Source organism: Orussus abietinus, unplaced genomic scaffold (assembly GCF_000612105.2).
Source record: "Orussus abietinus isolate OABI.00-Male unplaced genomic scaffold, Oabi_2.0 scaffold81, whole genome shotgun sequence".
Lineage (NCBI taxonomy): Eukaryota > Metazoa > Arthropoda > Insecta > Hymenoptera > Orussidae > Orussus > Orussus abietinus.
Window position 1 is genome coordinate 117,536 of NW_019394962.1, and position 19,990 is coordinate 137,525.

The 19,990-nt window shown below is 35.8% G+C and overlaps 6 protein-coding genes across 8 annotated transcripts; 2 read left to right on the forward strand and 4 right to left on the reverse strand.

Moving 5' to 3' along the window:
- Positions 1-472: 472 nt before the first annotated feature.
- Positions 473-6,767, forward strand: LOC105695322 (GRAM domain-containing protein 1B). 2 transcript variants are annotated; one of them, XM_012416798.2, is made up of 13 exons: positions 473-783; positions 1,756-2,059; positions 2,246-2,438; positions 2,600-2,880; positions 3,049-3,201; positions 3,331-3,511; positions 3,627-3,785; positions 4,090-4,211; positions 4,301-4,493; positions 4,584-4,817; positions 5,035-5,188; positions 5,827-5,947; positions 6,055-6,767. In XM_012416798.2, the coding sequence occupies exons 1-13, from the start codon at positions 737-739 to the stop codon at positions 6,181-6,183; spliced, it is 2,271 nt and encodes a 756-aa protein (XP_012272221.1). In that variant the 5' UTR covers positions 473-736; the 3' UTR covers positions 6,184-6,767. The 2 variants fall into 2 exon arrangements, with proteins under 2 accessions (XP_012272221.1, XP_012272222.1); XM_012416799.2 differs by having other exon boundaries at positions 5,041-5,188.
- Positions 6,768-7,498: 731 nt separating this feature from the next.
- On the reverse strand, positions 7,499-10,190 carry LOC105695324 (ubiquitin-40S ribosomal protein S27a). The gene is made up of 4 exons (XM_012416804.2): positions 10,147-10,190; positions 8,215-8,339; positions 7,918-8,135; positions 7,499-7,753 (listed from the first exon to the last, which is right to left on the reverse strand). Exons 2-4 carry the CDS (start codon positions 8,315-8,317, stop codon positions 7,604-7,606), a joined length of 471 nt encoding a protein of 156 aa, XP_012272227.1. The 5' UTR covers positions 8,318-8,339; positions 10,147-10,190; the 3' UTR covers positions 7,499-7,603.
- On the reverse strand, positions 8,554-10,247 carry LOC105695323 (ribosome biogenesis protein NSA2 homolog). Of its 2 annotated transcripts, none has more exons than XM_012416802.2 (2): positions 10,147-10,247; positions 8,554-9,506 (listed from the first exon to the last, which is right to left on the reverse strand). In XM_012416802.2, exon 2 carries the CDS (start codon positions 9,430-9,432, stop codon positions 8,653-8,655), a length of 780 nt encoding a protein of 259 aa, XP_012272225.1. In that variant the 5' UTR covers positions 9,433-9,506; positions 10,147-10,247; the 3' UTR covers positions 8,554-8,652. The 2 variants fall into 2 exon arrangements, with proteins under 2 accessions (XP_012272225.1, XP_012272223.1); XM_012416800.2 differs by lacking the exon at positions 10,147-10,247 and adding an exon at positions 9,609-10,139.
- Positions 10,248-10,977: 730 nt separating this feature from the next.
- On the reverse strand, positions 10,978-13,469 carry LOC105695300 (heat shock protein 68-like). The gene has a single exon (XM_012416749.1). The coding sequence runs from the start codon at positions 13,254-13,256 to the stop codon at positions 11,355-11,357; it is 1,902 nt and encodes a 633-aa protein (XP_012272172.1). The 5' UTR covers positions 13,257-13,469; the 3' UTR covers positions 10,978-11,354.
- A 763-nt stretch (positions 13,470-14,232) lies between these two features.
- Positions 14,233-15,357, forward strand: LOC105695301. The gene is made up of 3 exons (XM_012416750.1): positions 14,233-14,432; positions 14,898-15,055; positions 15,172-15,357. The coding sequence occupies exons 1-3, from the start codon at positions 14,384-14,386 to the stop codon at positions 15,229-15,231; spliced, it is 267 nt and encodes an 88-aa protein (XP_012272173.1). The 5' UTR covers positions 14,233-14,383; the 3' UTR covers positions 15,232-15,357.
- Positions 15,358-15,444: 87 nt separating this feature from the next.
- On the reverse strand, positions 15,445-19,607 carry LOC105695299 (exocyst complex component 1). The gene is made up of 12 exons (XM_012416748.2): positions 19,453-19,607; positions 18,747-19,370; positions 18,484-18,638; positions 18,151-18,378; positions 17,794-18,030; positions 17,478-17,718; positions 17,197-17,414; positions 16,922-17,112; positions 16,366-16,733; positions 16,112-16,257; positions 15,838-16,032; positions 15,445-15,709 (listed from the first exon to the last, which is right to left on the reverse strand). The coding sequence occupies exons 2-12, from the start codon at positions 19,192-19,194 to the stop codon at positions 15,557-15,559; spliced, it is 2,580 nt and encodes an 859-aa protein (XP_012272171.1). The 5' UTR covers positions 19,195-19,370; positions 19,453-19,607; the 3' UTR covers positions 15,445-15,556.
- Positions 19,608-19,990: the final 383 nt, after the last annotated feature.

Here is a 19,990-nt window from a genome sequence, read left to right on the forward strand (position 1 = left end):
TTCTTGTGTATTATCCATGAGGGATATCGTCTACTTTTAACCAATCGTAGCGATTTGTTGCAAGCAATTTTGTAGCTACGAGGTAAGTGAAAATGTACCTTTAGCCTACCAATAGACATCTAGAATACGTCGGAAAGAACCAATCTAGTGTGCGATTTCCAATAATAATGAATAAAAACATTGATAACGTTTAAGCTCGTGTGCCTAGTTCATAACAGAGGGCGTTATTTGAGGGTACATAATTCTTATCATTCTATCAGAACCATTGTCTGACGCGAAGAAAGATTGCAAAAAAAGAAAAACTGATCGATATAAATTATGTCCTGTCAGAAAGAAGGTTTCATTCGCATCCTTTCATGAGGAAAGGAAACGGTGTTTTGTGTACTATTTTAGGTTAAGGAGTCTTGACGCTCTCCGTCGTTTGCGAGCTACGTTCAAAAGCGCTCGTTCTTCCATTTCTGTTGGCACACATTGCGAACCGAACGTTCGCAAACGTGTCATTGCTGTTTCTGGTGTTCACGGAAAGCAGTTATTGGAGCATTGTTCTTTGAATCCCGTGATCGATCATTGCCGAAGGGTCAAGTTCTGGAGTGTTTTGGATCTTAATCGGTGAGCGCTTTCTTTCGGCGGTCATGTCGGTTTCTTTGAGTTATGCGTCGAAAGGTTGACGGATCGAGGATGCGGTGGATGACAGATCGCTCAGCTGAGCTTTCCGCCGCATCGCTCTGCAGATATTATGTACTTTGAGATAGAATCCGTCTCAGATCACTCTCCTACGAGAATGTAAGTATTTTTCTCTCGGGTGCACTCTTTCTAATGCAATGCATGGACTACGTTCTGGAAAATTCAATCACTTAACGTCTGCACCACTTGTTTACTTCATTTAAAACAGAATAGGTTTGAAATCATTCACATTATCGTATAACCGTTGCTTTTCTAGCGAATGCACTTCGTTGGCTCAGCATGGATCCATTTTGCGTGATTAATACATCCTTATCTTTCATGGATTATGGAAGTCGGTTTTAAATCATTTTTGAGAATTTATATTCTTTTAAAGATTGCAATTTTGTGTTTCTCTTGTATTATTTACTTACATCGATGTTCCCTTCCTAAGAACGCAAATTGGTGTTTCCATGTGAAATATTGTTTATCATATGAAATATTTCAATGGCACATGTTCATTTTTATATCTTTGGTACATATGTATTATCCGAAAATCTTTAAGTTTGCAATTTCGAAAACTTTTCCTCTCATAAATGAGAGAACTGCCATATTGTGACTTCATAATGTGACTGCACTATGCAAGGTTCAATAAACTCTTACCCTCGGTCGTACGTGTAATTATATATTTTGAGATAATATCAACCATGGCGAAATATAAATGTTTTCTTTTGAAAGGTTATCACCTTTCGATATCACTGAAAGTATGAATCATTTTCCAGAAGACTTATCTTAAACAGTTTTTCTGAAGTATCTATTTTGTACTTCTGACCTGGGTTAGTCATTCAACTTTGATAGTGCTTTTGTTCCATTCAATGGTGGATTACGTTCTGCACAGAGTAGCTAGCATTCTTTCTTTGTATTGTTGGTAGTGTGTATAAAATTTGTGAAACATTATATAATGTTTCTTAAATTTTTTACATTGTAAGTACTTTCTGTCCAAAATATGTGAATTTGTTCCGCTATGTAATGTACAAAGCATTCTATAGAAATATTAATTATCGTTTAATTAGTATACAATCATGTTCTTTTCAGGAACAAATCTGTTGAAAACTTGTTAATTTCAAGTCATGAGGTAATTAGTAGCATAAACTCGTCATCGTTAGGCAGTCAAGATTCTCCTGGAACACTAGGAAATGGTATTCCCTGTGAGAATGCACAAGATCATGGTTCTACGACAGGAACAGATCGAGGTAGTCCTGGTCTTAGTCCTAATTTGTCTCCTCGCCCAAGCCCACGATCTTTTACGAAACGTGATCTTGCCAAGCAAAATTCTAGTTCTTACTCGTCTCATAAAGGGTCAATAAATTTAAGCAAATCAGAGGATCAGCAAATTCAGGTATTTATGATTCTGGCATCAGTAGTGTCGTTCAATACTAATTGTTGATTTAACACTGGACCAATCAAACCTGGCAGATTGACAAATATTTCAGATTTCACATCAAAGACGAAAAATGTACTGATTGTTCTAGTGTTGATAAAAATATTAATTAGAATACCGTAGTGGATGCATACATATTTACAGGAAGTCACTAGTCGATCGTCAGACTCGGCTGAACCTGTTAAACATTCTGCAAATGAAGGAAAGAAAGAACCAAGGGAGCGAAGCAAAAAGAAACCTTCGTGGTATAGTGTTCTCTATCCAACATATAAATCTCGTTCGGAAGACTTTAAAAAGATATTTAAAGATGTACCAGATGATGAGAGACTAGTTGTAGGTCAGTGTAAAATGTTATTTTTAATATTTATGTAGTAATAAATATTAGACAAGTACCAAAAATGAAAACAACTACAAATTGAGCCTTAAAAGTGAATTATCATTCTTTGGCGTCGTACAAATGCTGTAATTGATTGCCTTCATTTTGTATGATTGTTTTAGATTATTCGTGTGCTCTTCAGCGAGAAATATTAGCTCATGGAAGATTATATGTCACACAAAACTATGTATGCTTTTATGCAAATATTTTTACATGGGAAACATTAGTGTCATTACGCTGGAAGGACGTTACGTCAATCACCAAAGAAAAGACAGCAATTGTTATTCCAAATGCTATTCTAATCTCCACCGAAACTGACAAATTCTTCTTAACAACGTTTGGGGCGAGAGATAAGACTTATCTAATGTTATTTCGTGTTTGGCAAAATGCTTTAATAGGCCAGGTATAACCGTTTAATTTATACGGAATTACATAGAAATGACTAAAAAAATTGACATATTTGTTGTATCATTATTTTGTAAAAGATTGAAAATTATGTATATGATTGCTGAAGAAGAATGGAGTTTTTATGTACAAGTTGATGTAATAAGCTTTTGCCATTCTATTTCAGCCAATGAGTACAACGGAAATGTGGCAATTAGTCCACACCAGTTACGGAGCGGAATTAGGACTAACATCAGATGATGAAGATTATGTCCCACCGACATCTGCTACCGAAGACGAAAAGTTATCAACTCGTTTATCGGTAGAATCTTTTTCGGAGGTATTTTGATAAACTGTTCTTTAAATTTATTTTTACTATCTAGTTCACCGTTCTATATTTGTTACATTTTGTACACGATTAGACTGAGACACCCTTGAATTTAAGTTCACGTTTAATGTTTTTCAATAGGCTGAAGCGGTATCAACTATGGATAGTCCAGTACCAGCTGTGACTGAACCTGTAGTTGAACAGATTGAGGAAACTGCTTGCGAGCAGCCACCACAATTAGTTCAACAATCTAGACCTCAATCAGCTTTAGATCCAACAGATTTGAGTGATACTACTGAGAGTGAAGCAGAAAAACATGCTTGTAAGTTTTTAACGTGCCTTGTAATTTTACGTTTTGTACCATGGACGTGTTATTAATTTCCGTTGATTATGAATACATTAACACACTTTATACCTCTTTTAATTTTCTGACGTAGTGAAAGTTGGTCTTCGTGGAGTTCCGACTTGTACGTCAGTCCATAAAGGTCGACAGCTGCAGAAAGTCACATTGCCGGTCCACATTGATCAGCTGTTCACTCTTCTCTTTACAAGTTCTAAATTTTTCTTAGACTTTCATACAGCCCGAAAGACGACTGGTAAAGTTGTAATTAATTTATTATATGTACTCATTCTTACAATGGATTATTTAATGTCTTATATTACCTTAATAGAATGTGTGAAATATTTTATACAAAGTTACGTTTAGAGATATACAGTGATTCCCTAAACCAGCAGTATTTGATGGTTAAGCGGTGTTAATATTGCATCAATTATTACATAGACATTGGCATAATACGTAATTTGAAAGTCCAGCAAATTATAATTCAAAAGCGTATTGTATTTAAAAATACGTATAGGAATCATGCACGTTCTATATTTTTTATATATTTCACTTTTAAGATTTGGTACAATCTGCATGGGTACAAAATAATCAGACAGGGCAGAAAATGAGAAATGTTTCTTTAATCCTGTCTTTAAACCAATCCATGGGTCCCAGAACGTCACAGGTTACGGAAACTCAGGTATTCAGAAGCCTATAACTACATATTATAATCTATTTATTTGTTAATATATATATTATCAATTTAAAAACGAGCTTCAAATATTTCAGATAATGCTACCGTGTAGCAAACCTGGTGTTCTTTACTGTATCGATGTAGAAAGTTTAAATTCCGGTATTCCTTATGCCGATTCTTTCAGCGTCTTAACGCACTATTGTATGCTTAGTACATCCGAGAATGAAACAAGTCTAACGATCTTTGCACAAATAAAGTATAGAAAGAGTGTTTGGGCATTTGTAAGAAGTAAGTACTCGCACTTAGTATAGCTACTTTCAGCATTGCTTTACCCTTTTGGGTCGATTTGTAATCATAATATTTTTTATATTTAATCAGGTTTAATTGAGAAAAACTGCTGGGCGGGATTAGATGAGTATTTCAGTAGTCTAGTGAAGGCTTTGAGCGTGGAATGCGAAGAAGTGAATATCAGCGGTGGAATAAAAAGGAAAGCCAGAAGAAGAAGACGCGTTACGGCTGCAGGAATTGCTTTGCAAGCTCACCCTCCGGAGCTTTCGTCGGTAGTTCATCCGGTGACTGCAGCGGAACTACCTCACATTCATAGCAATCACGGTATGCTATAAAATAGATTTTAAATTTCCACATTTCGTTTTACGTGTATCACCCTCAACTATTAATCTTGAAAGTTTAAAAAATGTTCTTAAACTGAGCACCGACGTAAGAATTTCGGATCACCCTTTATACGTAGAATATTATATAGTGTATTAATGTAGAAATGTAGTATAACTAGAAGTAGAAAAAAATGTAGGATAATAATTATCTTTTGTAGTTTCAGAAGTTCGAAACGATACGAGCAATGTATTGAGCTGGGTCTTGTTAGTAGCCGTGTTGTGTTTAACATTAATTAATGGATTACTTTACTATAAATTATGGGGATTGGAGGAGGCAGCCGCTTATACCATAATGGACCTACACGTTCTCAAGTATGTAAACATTTTGTTAGGATTTGCTTGTCTCATCATAAAGTATCCATTTCCACCATTGTCATTTCGAAACGTTAGGATTGTTCAATATCCGGCGTCACCTCAGTTATCGAATTGGCCTTACGTGGAGTCTTAAAATTACTTTGTTATGATTTAAACGGAACAAGAGTATGTCCTTAATAATAAAATAAACAGAATAAAAGCATATCCTTTATGAAAGTCTTCTTTCTAAAGAATTCCCTTTATGAGACGTGACGCAGGATTCGTTGTCGATGAAATCTCCTAGATAAGTTAAAACACCGATCCCGAAGATGATCTCCGTGCGAGATTTAAGCCCAAAGCAACCTGTCGATTGGCAGAGTGACAGTTAAACGAAGCTCAAGAAACTTGCCAGAAAGTTTGATTGTAGAGTTTCCGAAGGTACGACTTGCTTAACCATTTGAAGACTATCCTTTTCTTTTCCGAAGGATCGTTGAAGTAACAAAAGCTTTTGCGTCGTTTTAAAAAGTCCCGCGAATCATACACGCATATTGCATTGTTTATTTATAAGTCACCAGCTTGATGTATTAAGTTCTTTTGGAAGTCGTTCTGCACCGAGCAATGAGTTTATTCGATAAAATTGAAATTTCTTTTTTCAGAAATGCCCCGAAAACGGAGGAGGATTGGATTAATTTGTTGCAGCAACAAGAAAGTCTTCATAATGTGGAAATGAGGAAATGGCAAAGGGTACTACATACTGCCTCGCAATTACTTAGACAGGTCAGTCTCCTCTCTAGTTGTTTCGATTAACAAGAAAGTGGACTGGAATTTTAATGAAAATTTATTACCTTTTGCATGCGGTATTTTTTATTTTAATTCTCTTCCAGACGGAAGAGTCTCTAACGGAATTGCAGATGAGTATTCACCCCACTGCATCGGAAAAAATGTTTTCTGTACTAAAGCCAGGTGTAAAGAATTCCCGCAGTGAGCAACGCAGTAATAACCCTGAAATGTAATAGCAATATATCCAATCTTTCCATCATATTCCGTAAGTTCCAATGTTACGAAAGCAGTAAACACAGAACGCCTTGAAGTTCATTTAGTATATTTGACATATGCTGAGAGAAGCTTCTTTCTGATACAAGTTACGACCTTTCCTATTCTCGTGGCTATCACAAAATACTGGCCAAAATATTTAAGAAAACTTGTTACCTTTTTCCTTTTCTGAATAATTTAAATCATCAAGGAAACTAAAATTCCCAAAAAGTGCGTTTATTTTGTATTTTACTTAAAATCATGTATGTTCCCGGGTTCAATTTAAACCCGTAGTTAGTATTAAATCGAAATTCATTTATCAATGAAAGTAAAATTCTACTTAGCATCAAATGTTGAAATTTGATTAGTACCTCAATTAATTACTTATTTAGGTGCGTTCATTGTGTTGATGGACGTAAAATATTTTATTAATTTCTTGGTACTGACGAGTCAATAAATTTCTGTACATGTAGACATGCGGATGTATATCTTGTGCTTCCACAATTATTAATCAATTATCTTATTTCGATTAATTGTGGAAATAAAATAAAATTCTGTTATGAAATCATAACTTAACAGCCTTATGAAAGATAAGTCCATACTGCGAATTAAATTTTAATAATTCACAGTTTAGTTGATCAGTCAATTTTTGTGAGCTCCTACTATACCACAATATGTACATATTATTATGGCACAAACTTGATACAATTGATAGCAATACTTTTCTCCGAGATAATTTATAATAAAAAAAATTATTGTAGATACAGATGCTTGGAATAATCAATTAAGTTGTTAAAGTAATGTCGATACAGGTACTAAAAAATGCTACTACTGTCTTTTTGATCGATTGAATTGTAGTTACTTTATTCTATGCCGTATTCCATAATTTTTAAAAGCTACAGAATTAAGTTGGAAATATGACTTAAGTTTAATAGTACTTTTAAAAACATGTGTATAATATCATGCGTTAATGTATCACCTATGTCCTCTTGACAATATTGTAAACAGTAATGAAAAATGCGCTCATTGTGAAATCGTTTGATATCCATTTGCCAGTCCACTACCATCTATTGTATCTAGGGTGTATTACGCTATTTTAAATATTACCGTTACACTCTTGCATGCATTTGAGCTATTAATACGCACAGTGCATCTAGAGAATTCCGTGTAGCTGCATACAGATGAGAAATATTTTTTCTTTCCATTCAATCAATGTTGCTCGAAGTTAAATAAGAGACGAGTATGTATACACGGCTGTAAATTTAGCGAGTAAAAATAAAGTATATACACGAACAATTGAGATCGACAAATACTTTATTCATGTAATATCTACTGTCATACATGTATTAACAAATGGCGGTTGGTCAAAGTTATCAATCTCATGTTTATCGTACTCATCATTTACTTGTCTTCGGGTTTGTTAAAAACGAGAGTATAACCGCATTTTCCACAATAGTGCCGATCCTCCATGGCAGCCATGAAGACTCCTGCCCCGCACTGTTCAGAAGGACACTCACGTCTGAGTCGATGAATTTTACCATTTTCATCCACCTATTAACACGTAAGATTTCTTTTATTAGTGGTTTGAACAACTTAGTGCTATAACAAGATCAATTTAGATATAAAAAATCTTTTAAGTCATACATTCCATTTCAGACATACACATCTTGAAAAAGGAATGTTATTTAATTTGAAAGTCGTAAAACTATGTTTACCTTGTAAAACTTTAACACGGCAAGCTTAACCTTCTTCTTCTTGTGTTTGATCTTCTTTGGAGTCGAGTAGTTCTTCTTCTTACGTTTCTTTGCTCCACCTCTCAGCCTCAATACCAAGTGTAACGTTGACTCCTTTTGGATATTGTAATCCGACAAAGTTCTTCCATCCTCAAGCTGCTTACCAGCAAAAATTAACCTCTGCTGATCAGGTGGAATGCCTTTAGGAAACAAAGGTGTCAAGATGAAATTTTGTGAATGTTCGTTCAATCATTTACAAAAAGTATAGATAAATCTTACCCTCTTTATCTTGAATCTTTGCTTTGACATTTTCGATGGTATCAGAGGCTTCAACCTCAAGGGTAATGGTCTTCCCCGTTAAAGTCTTTACAAAAATCTGCATGGTGAAGTTCTTTGTATAAAACCTGCAACATTTTTGTTATTTTTATTTGCAATTATTATAAAGTAACTTTGTAAATCAAGAGTATTTTGATCATAATGCGCTGACAGTTATGGGTAATAATAATCTATAGTGATACTATTGTACCTATTTCAAATTGCTGATATTTCTATAAAGGATTAAGGTAACATGACGGACATATTAGGAGGGAGTATATCATAGAAAAAATACAACACTTATATCATACTCAACAATTCCATTGGTTTTATTCATAATTTCATTCAGTATCATAGTTACAAATTTAATGTTTCAGAAAATTGAAATCCAATTGTAGGAAGTTATACTAGTAAAACTGCATTGATGCAACCATCATTTTCCGGGTTATTCGTCACTTGTGCATATTTTCCCCAAACAACTTTTCCAGATTGTGTCACCAGCCCTAGTTCCGAAATATTTACTTCAATAACCGTTCCTTTGGTTATTACTCCTAAACTCGTGTACATTGGTGAATTTGGATTTTTCTTAACTCCAATTATAGGTAAGCAGAATGTAGCCTTTAATTCTGGGTGAGTAACGTGTGCCTTTTTAAATCGCAAAGCCATTGGTCTAATGAATCTTTCAAACTTTGGTGGTTTCCTAGTAAAATTTTCTCCAACAAATGTAACTTTTGTAACCATTCTCTTCCATGACTTGCGTTTTGTTTTACCACTCTTCATTATCTTAAACACTTCTGAATCAGACTGTGCCCTTACTTTTGGAATCGGCACATCCCATTTTCCGGCCTTTTCTTTACGTTTTTGTTTTATCATATTAGATAAAACTTTTGCACGAGATGTGACATCTCTGTCCAAAAGGTAAACTGGTAATGCACCCTCTGGAGTAGGCTTGACTTTCTGTTTGACTTTTTTCTCTTCATGAGCCTTAATCTTCTTCTTCATTTGAATCTTTTCATTTCGACGTTTCTTGTTGAATATCTTAGCCTTAATGCCCCGTAAACTACGTGCTTGTTCAGCACGTCTACGTGGTTCACGTGCGTCTCGTTTCCTCTTGCGTTCTTCATAATCCAAACGCCTGCCATACAATTTCCGATGCCTTTCAATATACTCGTTCTGTGGCATGTTGTTATCTTATTTTATCCCAGTTTTCGTTCCAAATCCTTTTGAGGGCCTTGCTCGATCCCACCCACTTTGGTCTATTGAACAGAAAAATTAGATGTTTATATTTTTTACGCGAACACATAGTGTTCGCTAACATAAGAGTTCACAAAATAAACTAAATACAGCAAACCACTTACCTACTTTATTACTTGTCAATGGGTTTGTTTCCTACATTCAATGTAGACATTCTCCATTATGAATAATAATGTAAAATTTCTGTGTTAAAACTCTTAATCAATATAAGAACAATACGATATGTATCAGGAAAAAACCGGTCTTAATCCTTTAACCTAACTTTTAATATAAAACTTTTTATACTTCGTGTAAAAAATTAAAAACCAAGAAGTAGCTCTATGAAGAGAATAGATCTACATGTAATCCTTTACTTCCTAGTGATTCGATTTAACTTGTGATAATTACTCTATTCCCATAAGCGATACTTTACGAACATCTTATTTCATAGCACTCGCGACGTGTGTAGACCATCGAAACGTGGGTAAGTGTCACTTCACATTTCTTGTTACTTTTTACCTTGTAAGCAAAGTACGCCTAAGATAATACACCGATATTGATACTTCGAATTATTAAAAACGTATAAATATCTAAAACATAATTATAATTCGTCCGAAAGACGAATAAATACGATAAAACGGAATAAGTATTCGGCAAACTTACCAAGAACCGCACCGTACATCCGCGGAAGTGAAAGTCTATGTTCACGCGATGTTTGAAGGTGGAAAACTCGTGTCCACTCTCGAAACTTCCGGAATCTGCGTGACCAAAAGGACCGCGTTTGATTGGTTGTTAAGAAATCATGTCTGACGGTTAAACCAATAAGAAAGCGATTTCCGCTAGACTCGATGTTTATGATTTAGTCTACGACGTAGAAATCACAGAGAAACATGTATTTACAGAGATGAGTTGGGAGATCGCTCACGGGCAGGGTCACGTGATCGCGTCCTATACTGCCCCCTGGTGGATCATGTGGACGGCTAACACACTTGCCACTTGATATCCCCCAATGGCGGCCCAATTCAGGGATACTCCTCGTCTCTGCTTCCAACTCATACTCTGTGACAACCAGTGACAACAAACATTGTTTACTTCGACCCTGCCCGTGAGCAATCTCCCAATTCATCTTTGATATTTGCATGCTTTGAGATTCTGAAATTGACGTTCGGAAAATTTCATTTTTTCATATAATACGAAGCAGCATCTCTGTACGAAGTTATATTTAAAATAATAAAAAACGTTTTGAGTCTGTGGTGTGCATCTTACCATTCACATTCGATAGATACATAAGTGAATATGTATAATTTAATCGAATGCTAATAAAAAAAAATATATGAAATGCATTAAAAATAGGTACGTCAAAAAATGGTAATTCAATGGATTTATACATTAGCACATTCGTATCAATTCATTTTGAATCTTACTTGAAATTAAATTGGTCTCGATGATGCTAAATATGGAGTGTAGGGAAAGTATAAATGAGAGGTAAAAAGATGAAATTACACTTGAATCTTTATTTTAAAACATATAAAAAGATGAATGACTTTGTAAAATACATGTGTAATAATTTCAAATATATAATTATAAAAATGAGCAGCTTTTATATCCTTGGAAAGGAACTTAATATATCTCGTAATAAAAAGAGTCGAATATGACCAGAACAAGAATAGATGTACATGGAATTTTTATTTAAAAAATTGGAACAGAACACCTTTAATTTCTGTCCAGTTTCTTAATACTTATTTTTCTTTTCTTTGCAGTCTTATTCGTCTCTTTTTTTCCGAGCTATTTATAACATAGATAAAAAAAATGCCATTTATAATTGGCTTGAAAGCTTCACAAATAGAGACAACTGTAAATGCAGTATGGGTTTAGTCAACTTCTTCGATAGTAGGCCCGGAACTATTTCCTCCTTGTGTTGGTCCTCCAGAACTTTTTCCACCTTGGTGAATTTTTGTCATAATCGGAGAACATTGTTTTTGCAGAGTTTCCAACTTGTGCTGATATTCATCTTTCTCGGCCAGTAGATTTGCATCTAACCAGTGTACAGTTTCCTCGCATAAATTGGTAACGGTGTCTTTATCTTGCTGTGACAATTTGGATCCAGAATCTTGAGCTGACTGTTTCAATGAGAATACGTAAGATTCTAGTTGATTGCGAGCAGCTACTTTTTCACGTTGTGCCTGATCTTGTTCACGATAGCGCTCTGCTTCTTCAAGCATTCTATCGATTTCAGCACGAGACAATCTTCCTTTATTGTTAGTGATTCTTACATCGCTACTACGCCCACTTGCAGTATCCTTGGCTGTGACATGCAGAATTCCATTGGCATCCAAATCAAATGTGACTTCAATCTTTGGAACACCTCTTGGTGCTGGAGCAATTCCAGTTAACTCAAATGTTCCCAGCAAGTTGTTGTCTTTGGTCATTGCTCGTTCGCCCTCGAATACTTGAATTGTAACAGCAGGCTGATTGTCAGCAAATGTTGTAAACGTTTGAGTCTGCTTACAAGGAATGCGAGCATTGCGTTCAATGATGTTGGTCATAACCCCACCAGCAGTTTCAATGCCCAAAGAAAGTGGAGTGACATCCACCAAAAGAACATCCTGCAATGCAGCGCTCGTGCTTCCTTCCCCGGTAAGGATAGCAGCTTGGACGGCGGCGCCATAAGCAACAGCCTCGTCAGGATTAATCGAAAGATTCAGTTGCTTTCCACAGAAGAAATTTTGCAAGAGAGACTGGATTTTGGGAATTCGAGTGGAACCTCCAACCAGTACGATATCATGAATGGATTTTTTATCCAACTTGGCATCGGTTAATGCCTTCTCAACTGGTTCAAGAGTAGAGCGGAAAAGATCGGCACATAACTCCTCAAATCTGGCTCTGGAGATTTTAGTATAAAAATCGATACCCTCGTACAAAGCGTCGATCTCCAATGATGCCTCAGTACTGGAAGACAACGTGCGTTTTGCACGTTCAGCGCTAGTTCTTAATCTGCGAATCGCTCGTGGATTGGTTCTCAAGTTCTTCTTGTATTTCCTTTCAAATTCTCTTGAAAAATGCTCTACCAATCGGTTGTCAAAGTCCTCTCCACCCAAATGAGTATCTCCAGCAGTAGATTTCACTTCAAAAAGTGAACCTTCGTCTATCGATAGAATAGAAACATCAAAAGTGCCTCCACCCAAATCAAAAATCAAGACGTTTCTTTCTCCTTTCAAATTTTTATCAAGTCCATAGGCAAGAGCAGCAGCGGTTGGCTCGTTAATAATCCTAAGGACGTTAAGACCAGCAATAGTACCAGCATCCTTAGTAGCTTGTCGCTGGGAATCATTAAAGTAAGCCGGAACTGTAATCACAGCTTCGGTGACTTTCTTCCCCAGGTAGGCTTCAGCGATCTCTCTCATCTTTGACAGAACCATGGAACTGATCTCCTCGGGATTGAATTTCTTGATTTCACCTCGGAACTCTACCTCTATCTTTGGTTTCCCTCCATCGTTCACTACCTTAAAAGGCCAGTGCTTTATATCGTCTTGAATCTTTTGGTCATCGTAACGTCTTCCGATCAAACGTTTAGCATCGAAGACAGTATTTGCAGGGTTCATAGCAACTTGGTTTTTCGCAGCATCTCCGATGAGGCGTTCGGTGTCGGTAAATGCCACATAACTCGGGGTGGTTCTATTCCCTTGATCGTTAGCAATTATTTCCACCTTACCTTGCTGCCAAACTCCAACGCAAGAATACGTCGTTCCCAAATCTATTCCCACAGCCGGCATCTTGACGTTTGCCTTGTATTGCTTTTTCTAACTCGTTTTGATTTCCGTACCTCCACTTAAATCCTCTTTCCGTCGCCTCCAGAAACTTCGATGCAATTTACTTCGTTCTCCTGTGCCAATATCTCGGAAGATACGATGATATTTTTGACTCGTCGCTCGTAACACGATATTGCGTCTCAGCGAAGTCTGCACGGTCCGCACTCCGTTCAAACGTTTCAATTTCGTATGTGACTTCCGCGCCACGACTGCACGCGTATTTATACTCCGCCAATCCTGGCGCTGCGCAAAGGAGATGCGCAGAAGCTGATTGGGCAGAATACGCATTTCAGATCGGTGATTTACAAACTAGTAGATATCAAGGAAAGCAAAGATGTGATCATGTTAATTTATTTGATAAGCTTTTAGGATGAAAGTGAATATTACAGCTCGCGTCTCCATGAACTATTAACGAAGTACTAATTTTTTTCCTTATTTACGACTTATCATTTCAAATTAACCAGAAAATTATTTTTCTATTGACTCGTCGGCCCAAAGAGTTTACAAAGCTACATATAGTTTCATTAGAAGGCGCGTGAATTGCAAATGCAAATGAATAGTATTATGCATCAATAAGTTCAAAATGAAAATAAAAACATTCTGGATAATTTTAAGGCTTCCTGAAATTTCTAGTATCTTTATGTCGCTTCTTTTCACGGCTCGATACGTTTCAAAACGTTCCTTGGAATTTTCTGGAACGTTTCGAACTATGTGGAACGTTCCAAAACATTCCAGAAAATTCTTTTACGATGTGGTGGATCGTTAAACAGATTGTCCAATACATGTGAAATTCTTATTTTCTGTATCAAACTGCAGCAATGATTGGCTATCAAACATTTTGCGCTAAGTGATTGTGAGATTCAAGTTTTAAATTTCCCGCAAAGGTGTGTTTACGTAGTGGCCTTGACAAGGGGCGCTGTAGTTGCGAGTACTTTCTAGATATTACTTGGATCGATGGTCTGTTTCTCTATCTACCGATTCTAGAAATAGCTGGTCTTTTCTGCTACTTGGTAAAATAAATCGATTCCAGTAGGGCGAGATTTACCATCTTGGGCTCATTTGGATTTCTTTGAAGTCACTGACGCCTTAAAATGTTTAACCAAATCATTCGCCCGGTAATTCGCTATGGTGCTGTGCGAGGTAAATGAAATTTTGCGTATTACTATTATTTAGTGTTAGAAAAGGCACGGCTGCATTGTTCGAGGAAACTATCGCATGCTGTAAGAAATATAATTATTCTGCAGTTTTTGTAGCTCCAGCCCAGATCCGTTTCAACTTCCCTAATGCTCTCCTACTAAAATGCCTCCTGCTCGTGTTATGTCATCACGAATCTCGAGCTCCCATGCAAACCACGATCACTTCTAAGTATGACTACGGCACCTATTTTATTCCATGTAATCCTCTTTAAATTGAAAATGTCATTGGACGTTTTTAGTCTCTCATAGAAGATACTTGAATTAGTTTCCATGTATGATTACGGGAACTGGCTGAAATAATTCAATTTTTGTTCTTACCTTATTTTACATTATTTTTAAATATAAAATCCTGTTAATGTATTACAAATTCATTCATTTTCTACTAACATTTTTTCTTTATTCTGTCAAGGTGCACGATTTTATCATGATCCAAATTTCAAGCCGGTGACGATGGACGATCTACCAGTTCCGCAAGGATCATGGCAAAAAGATTACGAAGCTAAGCAGAAAAGATACAACATTCATCTTGCTGTGGGCATTGCCAGTCTTATCTTCACTATTGCATTTGTATGTTTTATTAACTGCACTATATCTTTGACAGAATTTGTTGCAGATAGTATTAATTTATCTACTCTGTGATAACATGAGATATGGTAAATTATTAATTTTTATATCTTTTTCAGGCAAAGCAATCTGGATTGGTATACCTAAATGCTTTCCCACCATCTGAGGACGACAAATAATTCAAAATATGATACTAGCTAAGTTTTGTAGAATGTGAAGAACTTGGGTCATTGATACGAATGATTGTACTTTAAATGGCAGTGAGATGCCAATTCAGATTTAATAAAATATGTTATAAGCTTTAATCGCATCCTTTATCAATATCCTTTGAGAAAGTAGAGGGTCTTAAAGTGTTCCTATTCAATGAGATTTTTTTTACTTCAATATACATATACTTGCAAATAAATATTCTACATATATCTTACTTATTATATTACATCTTAAATATTTAATAACATTATTTATAAAGACATACTTCTTTCTTATTGCTGGTACAATTTTTTTTCAGTGAGATCGAGCAATTTCGGAAAAAAATTCTAAAATATCTTGAATAGAAAATTCCAGAGCTATCATGCTATCGGGGTAACATCGCTGGATCAGTTCTTCTATGTGTATGTATTGTGCTATGAATTCTCCTTGCATTTCTCGCCAAACGACCTAAACATTGAATTGATAGTAAATGTTTTTAATTGTACCTTGTTCTGTAAATTACACAGAAGGATGAAGCAGGGTAAATGAACACTAGTTTTATTTTGTCCATTGATTATCCTGCTTTACGTAATTACCTGTAATAAATTCTCTTCTTCGCAAAGATGTTTTTCAACTTTTCTATAAAGATTTTCTAGCCCTTTTTTCACTTCTCTCGCAGGATATTCTTTAACGACTCTGCGAAGTTCCTGTTTACTGAAAGCCATTTGATAGCTAATTTCAGATTCCTTGACACCTGCACTAACTTTTGCTTGTACTCCTTCAAAAAAGAGCTGTAAGTATTTTTTTTTGGTATTAGATTAAGACCTAATAATTAGAGCATTGTCTTAAAATATTACAACAATAAAGTACATTGAGCTTTTCCAGTGGGCGTCCAAAGTATTGTACAACATAAGCTCGCAATGCATCTTGATACTTCTGTTTAGCCTCTTTTCGTTCGTGATCCAAAACCGGAATTTTCAATTGCGAAAGGAGATCATAAAGATGATGGAAGTTTTCTGAAAAGTAAGATCGAATTTAATATTAAACTCAACACAACATTTTGAATACCACATGAAATATCAACACTAACATTACAGAATTGTTACAATAAAAATATAGCGTACCCATCTTTATAACTTCTTGAGGAGTCTTGTGATGTTCAGCACTATCAGCCACTATTGCTTCAAACATCGCACCAACTAGCTTGGTGTACCATTTGTCGAGATCGACTTTTCTGTCAGAATTCTTGAAAATTCTTTCAGCAATCTGGGCAAAAGGCTTAAAATTTTCTACATATGATAATATTCCACATTTGTGTCTGCGATTAACTTTGTTGTCCCGCACTATGCACTGTAGCTGAGCTTGCATGAATTTGTCAAATGCTCGTTTCACTTGAACTAGCGAAGATGCAAATGTCATAGATAGAAATGAGCCTGTATCTTGTGCAGACATTACATGCTGCGATAATCTTACCAGTACAAACATACACCAACTGAAATGTAACGTCATAAATTATTTGGCATATTAAAAAAAATGTTCCACATTCTAATTTCAGTAATTATTAGGTCTATCAGAAAGTTCTGTCCAATAGTGCCGTCTCAAATTTCAGCACAAATGGATACAACTTTCCGGTAGACCTAATATCTATGTATGAAAACAAAAGTATGGCACAAAACTTACAAACTGTCAATTTTATCTAGATATGAGATAAAGTTGTTGAGTTCAGATTCAAGTGTAGGGAATATAGCTGCCATTGTTGCACGGACTTCTTCATTTACTTGTTTCTCCAGCTTCTTACTAGCTGTTGATGTGACAGATCCAGGACTCCTTGCACCACTGCTGGCATTGTCAATTTCTTCAACCTCGTTGCTCTAATGATTGAAATTTTGTATTAACAATCTCGTTGACTTCAGGAGTACTAATTTGAAAAATTAAATTAGAAAAGAATATTTTACTTTTGAAGGTGAAAGAACAGAATCTAATTGAAGAAAAGATATACAGAATGCTTGTTCTGCAAGACAGACAGGTTGTAACTGCGACAGAACACGATCAAGAACCATGTCAAGTAAATTTCCATCTTCGCGTGGTTCCCATACTTCACAGCTTAATAGGCAAATCGGAGCTGGAGTTAGCACATCGTCACTTTTCTGCCCTCCTGATTTTGACGCAGTTGCTGTAATAATATATTCAATTCAGTTCTAAATATATTAAAATTAATCGTTCAGCATATACGTACCATGATTTTGTTTGGTTACGAGGCGTGTTTTGGCTTCTTCAAAAAAAAGTTTTAAATCTCTTTGATACAGCTTACTCATGTTACCCGTATAAACTTTAGTCAATTGGATGAATGCCTTATTATCAAGTGTTCTTAATAATTGCATTAATTCCGTGTAAGGTTCCAATTCTCGATGTACAGTTTGATGACTGGGTAATGTTAAATCTGTAGTCGATGCTGAAATTTCTCCGACATCGTTTCCCTGATAACAATATATTTAAAATATTATATTTTGTGATTAAAATAATTAATATTTTTTACTTAATGCAATACATACTAAATATATGAAGAGATTATTCAAATGTCTTGCAACAGTAACAGAAAATTTGGCTTTTAGCTTGTCCAGCCGTTTTTGTTGTTCCGTCACAGCATTTAATCTGTCAAGACCAAGAGGAAGGGGTGCTGATATTGCTTTTGATAATGCAATTCCTGCCTGGATGAGATCTTCTCGATCACCCGGGAGTTCTGCTTCGCTCAAGGTTCGTAAGTGATTAGCAGGAATATCTAGTTGGGTCTTGCAGAAACATAAATCCAAAATAATGCATTATTTTAAGATACTTGTAAATATGTCTTAATTTACAAATTAAATTTTGTGAGATTATGCTTAGAAAAATAATATAACAAATAAACATACAATTACAGCATCAAGCTGTTCCAACAAAAGTCTAGCATTGCGATTGGCAGTATGTATCGCTTGATTTTTCTGCCCTACTCGAGCCATCGCTTCCCTAATTCTACCAAGAGCTTCGTCATAAGCGGTGAGTCGAGCTTCCACTAACGATGCTTCGGTTATAGCAGCTTCAATGCCATTCATCAGCTGTGTTATCTGAGGTTCAGATGCTAGTACAGATTGTATGTTTTCCTGATTGAACATTTAAAAACGATTACAGATATTGTGTTATCACACATTTTCAGTAAAACCTAAATGATTGAATAAACAAAATTATTTCACATGACATGTACATACTCCATCAAGAACTGATAAATCTTTTGAAAGTGTTTCCATAAAATATTCAGCATTAGAAACAGCATAATCGCATCCATCCATTAATGCAGCTAAATCTGCAGCTTCACTATCTGTTATTGGTTGATAGTCTGTTGAAATGGTTGGTGTAAGGAGATCTACCAATAAAATAGTTAGCATTAATAATAGACCCGACATTTGTCTGGTTGCAATTGTTTTCTATATTTTATATTAATCTTAAACGCATTGATTACATTTTCTTTTACCTGGTACTAATGAAGTGCTATCACTTTCTTTCATTGAAGTTGGGTCAATCAACCAATCTTTGGGAATGTTCTTAAATTGTGGTCTTTGTGGCAGACTACATGAACAAGTATATAAGTTACTAATAAATATCCTGCGCTCTTGTGCTGAAGTTGCCAACCATTTATAAACTTTATCAATGTGTAGTTCTAATTCTAGAGATTCATTATTAATACCATCCACTATTTGAACATCGTTCAAGAGCCAGTTTTGCTTTTTCTTAAACATATGCTTGTCGTTTTTCTTCACTTGATAAAGAAGCACAGATCCTGGGGTATCGACGGTAGTAACAAGAGACAGAAAACTTGTTTTCTTCTTTTTGTAGGCTTTGCTAACATGACAGACACTTAATAATTTTTCATCACTGGGAGTAAACACTTCCCTTTGTAACGTATGACGAATCGCTGCCATTGTGTCTTCCTAATTTTTTACTTACAAATTGAATTAAATATTTATGTTGCGTATACCAATAAACTACACTTAGAGGTTATTTTAGTGTATAGGCACTTATTTGGATAAACAATTATAAATAATTAGAAACTATGTTACAGCAGCTATACTCCTTCGTCACTGTATATATCAGTGATCTGAAATCAAAAGCGATGAATTAATTATGTCATCGGTCGCACTTTACTTCAAAGTATCATTGGTATGGCAACCTATTCTTACAATTAGTATTAAATCCATTTCGGTTATCGCATATATCTCTGCTTCCAGAGAAGCGTTAATTTTATTTTGTCAAGACATTGGAACTTCATAAGTTGTATTTTATTTTCAAATTAAGTTGCCACAAATTGTTACCGCCCCGTAAACACCATGTCATTTTATTTTATACATGGCAAAGAATTCTGGGAATCTCATATATGATTCATACATACATACATGCATATGTATGCCAGAGGGAAGATAGAGTGGCCACGGCCCCTACTTCGTAACTATTGCGTGGTGCTGCCCTCTCGGTAACTGAAGCATCGAAAGGCGCGATACGTCGGTAAACATAGAGACAGGTCACAGATATGAGTTCTACTTCACAGCTAGTTCGCGGATCGGTGTCATCCCATAAGGATGACACCGATCCCCCAGGTCCCGCCACGAGGAGGCCGCTGCGATTGGGACCCGCCTAAGCATAGGCACCTGGTTCCGTTGAGTTCCCGGCGTCCCAGGAACTCGCAGAACCAGGATTTCATAACCCATACAGCACACCACA

What these genes read in the sequence shown, in the direction of transcription:
- LOC105695322 (XM_012416798.2), top strand. Translation starts at nt 737, where the DNA reads ATGTACTTTGAGATAGAATCCGTCTCAGATCACTCTCCTACGAGAAT. An exon ending in TGTTTGGGCATTTGTAAGAA is followed by an intron (nt 4,494 to 4,583) that starts GTAAGTACTCGC and finishes ATATTTAATCAG; the next exon opens with GTTTAATTGAGAAAAACTGC. An exon ending in ATGGACCTACACGTTCTCAA is followed by an intron (nt 5,189 to 5,826) that starts GTATGTAAACAT and finishes TTCTTTTTTCAG; the next exon opens with AAATGCCCCGAAAACGGAGG.
- LOC105695324 (XM_012416804.2), bottom strand. Translation starts at nt 8,317, where the DNA reads ATGCAGATTTTTGTAAAGACTTTAACGGGGAAGACCATTACCCTTGAG. An exon ending in AAAGATTCAAGATAAAGAGG is followed by an intron (nt 8,136 to 8,214) that starts GTAAGATTTATC and finishes TGTTTCCTAAAG; the next exon opens with GCATTCCACCTGATCAGCAG. An exon ending in CCGTGTTAAAGTTTTACAAG is followed by an intron (nt 7,754 to 7,917) that starts GTAAACATAGTT and finishes ACGTGTTAATAG; the next exon opens with GTGGATGAAAATGGTAAAAT.
- LOC105695323 (XM_012416802.2), bottom strand. Translation starts at nt 9,432, where the DNA reads ATGCCACAGAACGAGTATATTGAAAGGCATCGGAAATTGTATGGCAGG.
- LOC105695300 (XM_012416749.1), bottom strand. Translation starts at nt 13,256, where the DNA reads ATGCCGGCTGTGGGAATAGATTTGGGAACGACGTATTCTTGCGTTGGA.
- LOC105695301 (XM_012416750.1), top strand. Translation starts at nt 14,384, where the DNA reads ATGTTTAACCAAATCATTCGCCCGGTAATTCGCTATGGTGCTGTGCGA. An exon ending in TCGCTATGGTGCTGTGCGAG is followed by an intron (nt 14,433 to 14,897) that starts GTAAATGAAATT and finishes TATTCTGTCAAG; the next exon opens with GTGCACGATTTTATCATGAT. An exon ending in TTATCTTCACTATTGCATTT is followed by an intron (nt 15,056 to 15,171) that starts GTATGTTTTATT and finishes TATCTTTTTCAG; the next exon opens with GCAAAGCAATCTGGATTGGT.
- LOC105695299 (XM_012416748.2), bottom strand. Translation starts at nt 19,194, where the DNA reads ATGGCAGCGATTCGTCATACGTTACAAAGGGAAGTGTTTACTCCCAGT. An exon ending in ATAATCTCTTCATATATTTA is followed by an intron (nt 17,719 to 17,793) that starts GTATGTATTGCA and finishes TATTGTTATCAG; the next exon opens with GGAAACGATGTCGGAGAAAT. An exon ending in AAGAAGAGAATTTATTACAG is followed by an intron (nt 15,710 to 15,837) that starts GTAATTACGTAA and finishes TTCAATGTTTAG; the next exon opens with GTCGTTTGGCGAGAAATGCA.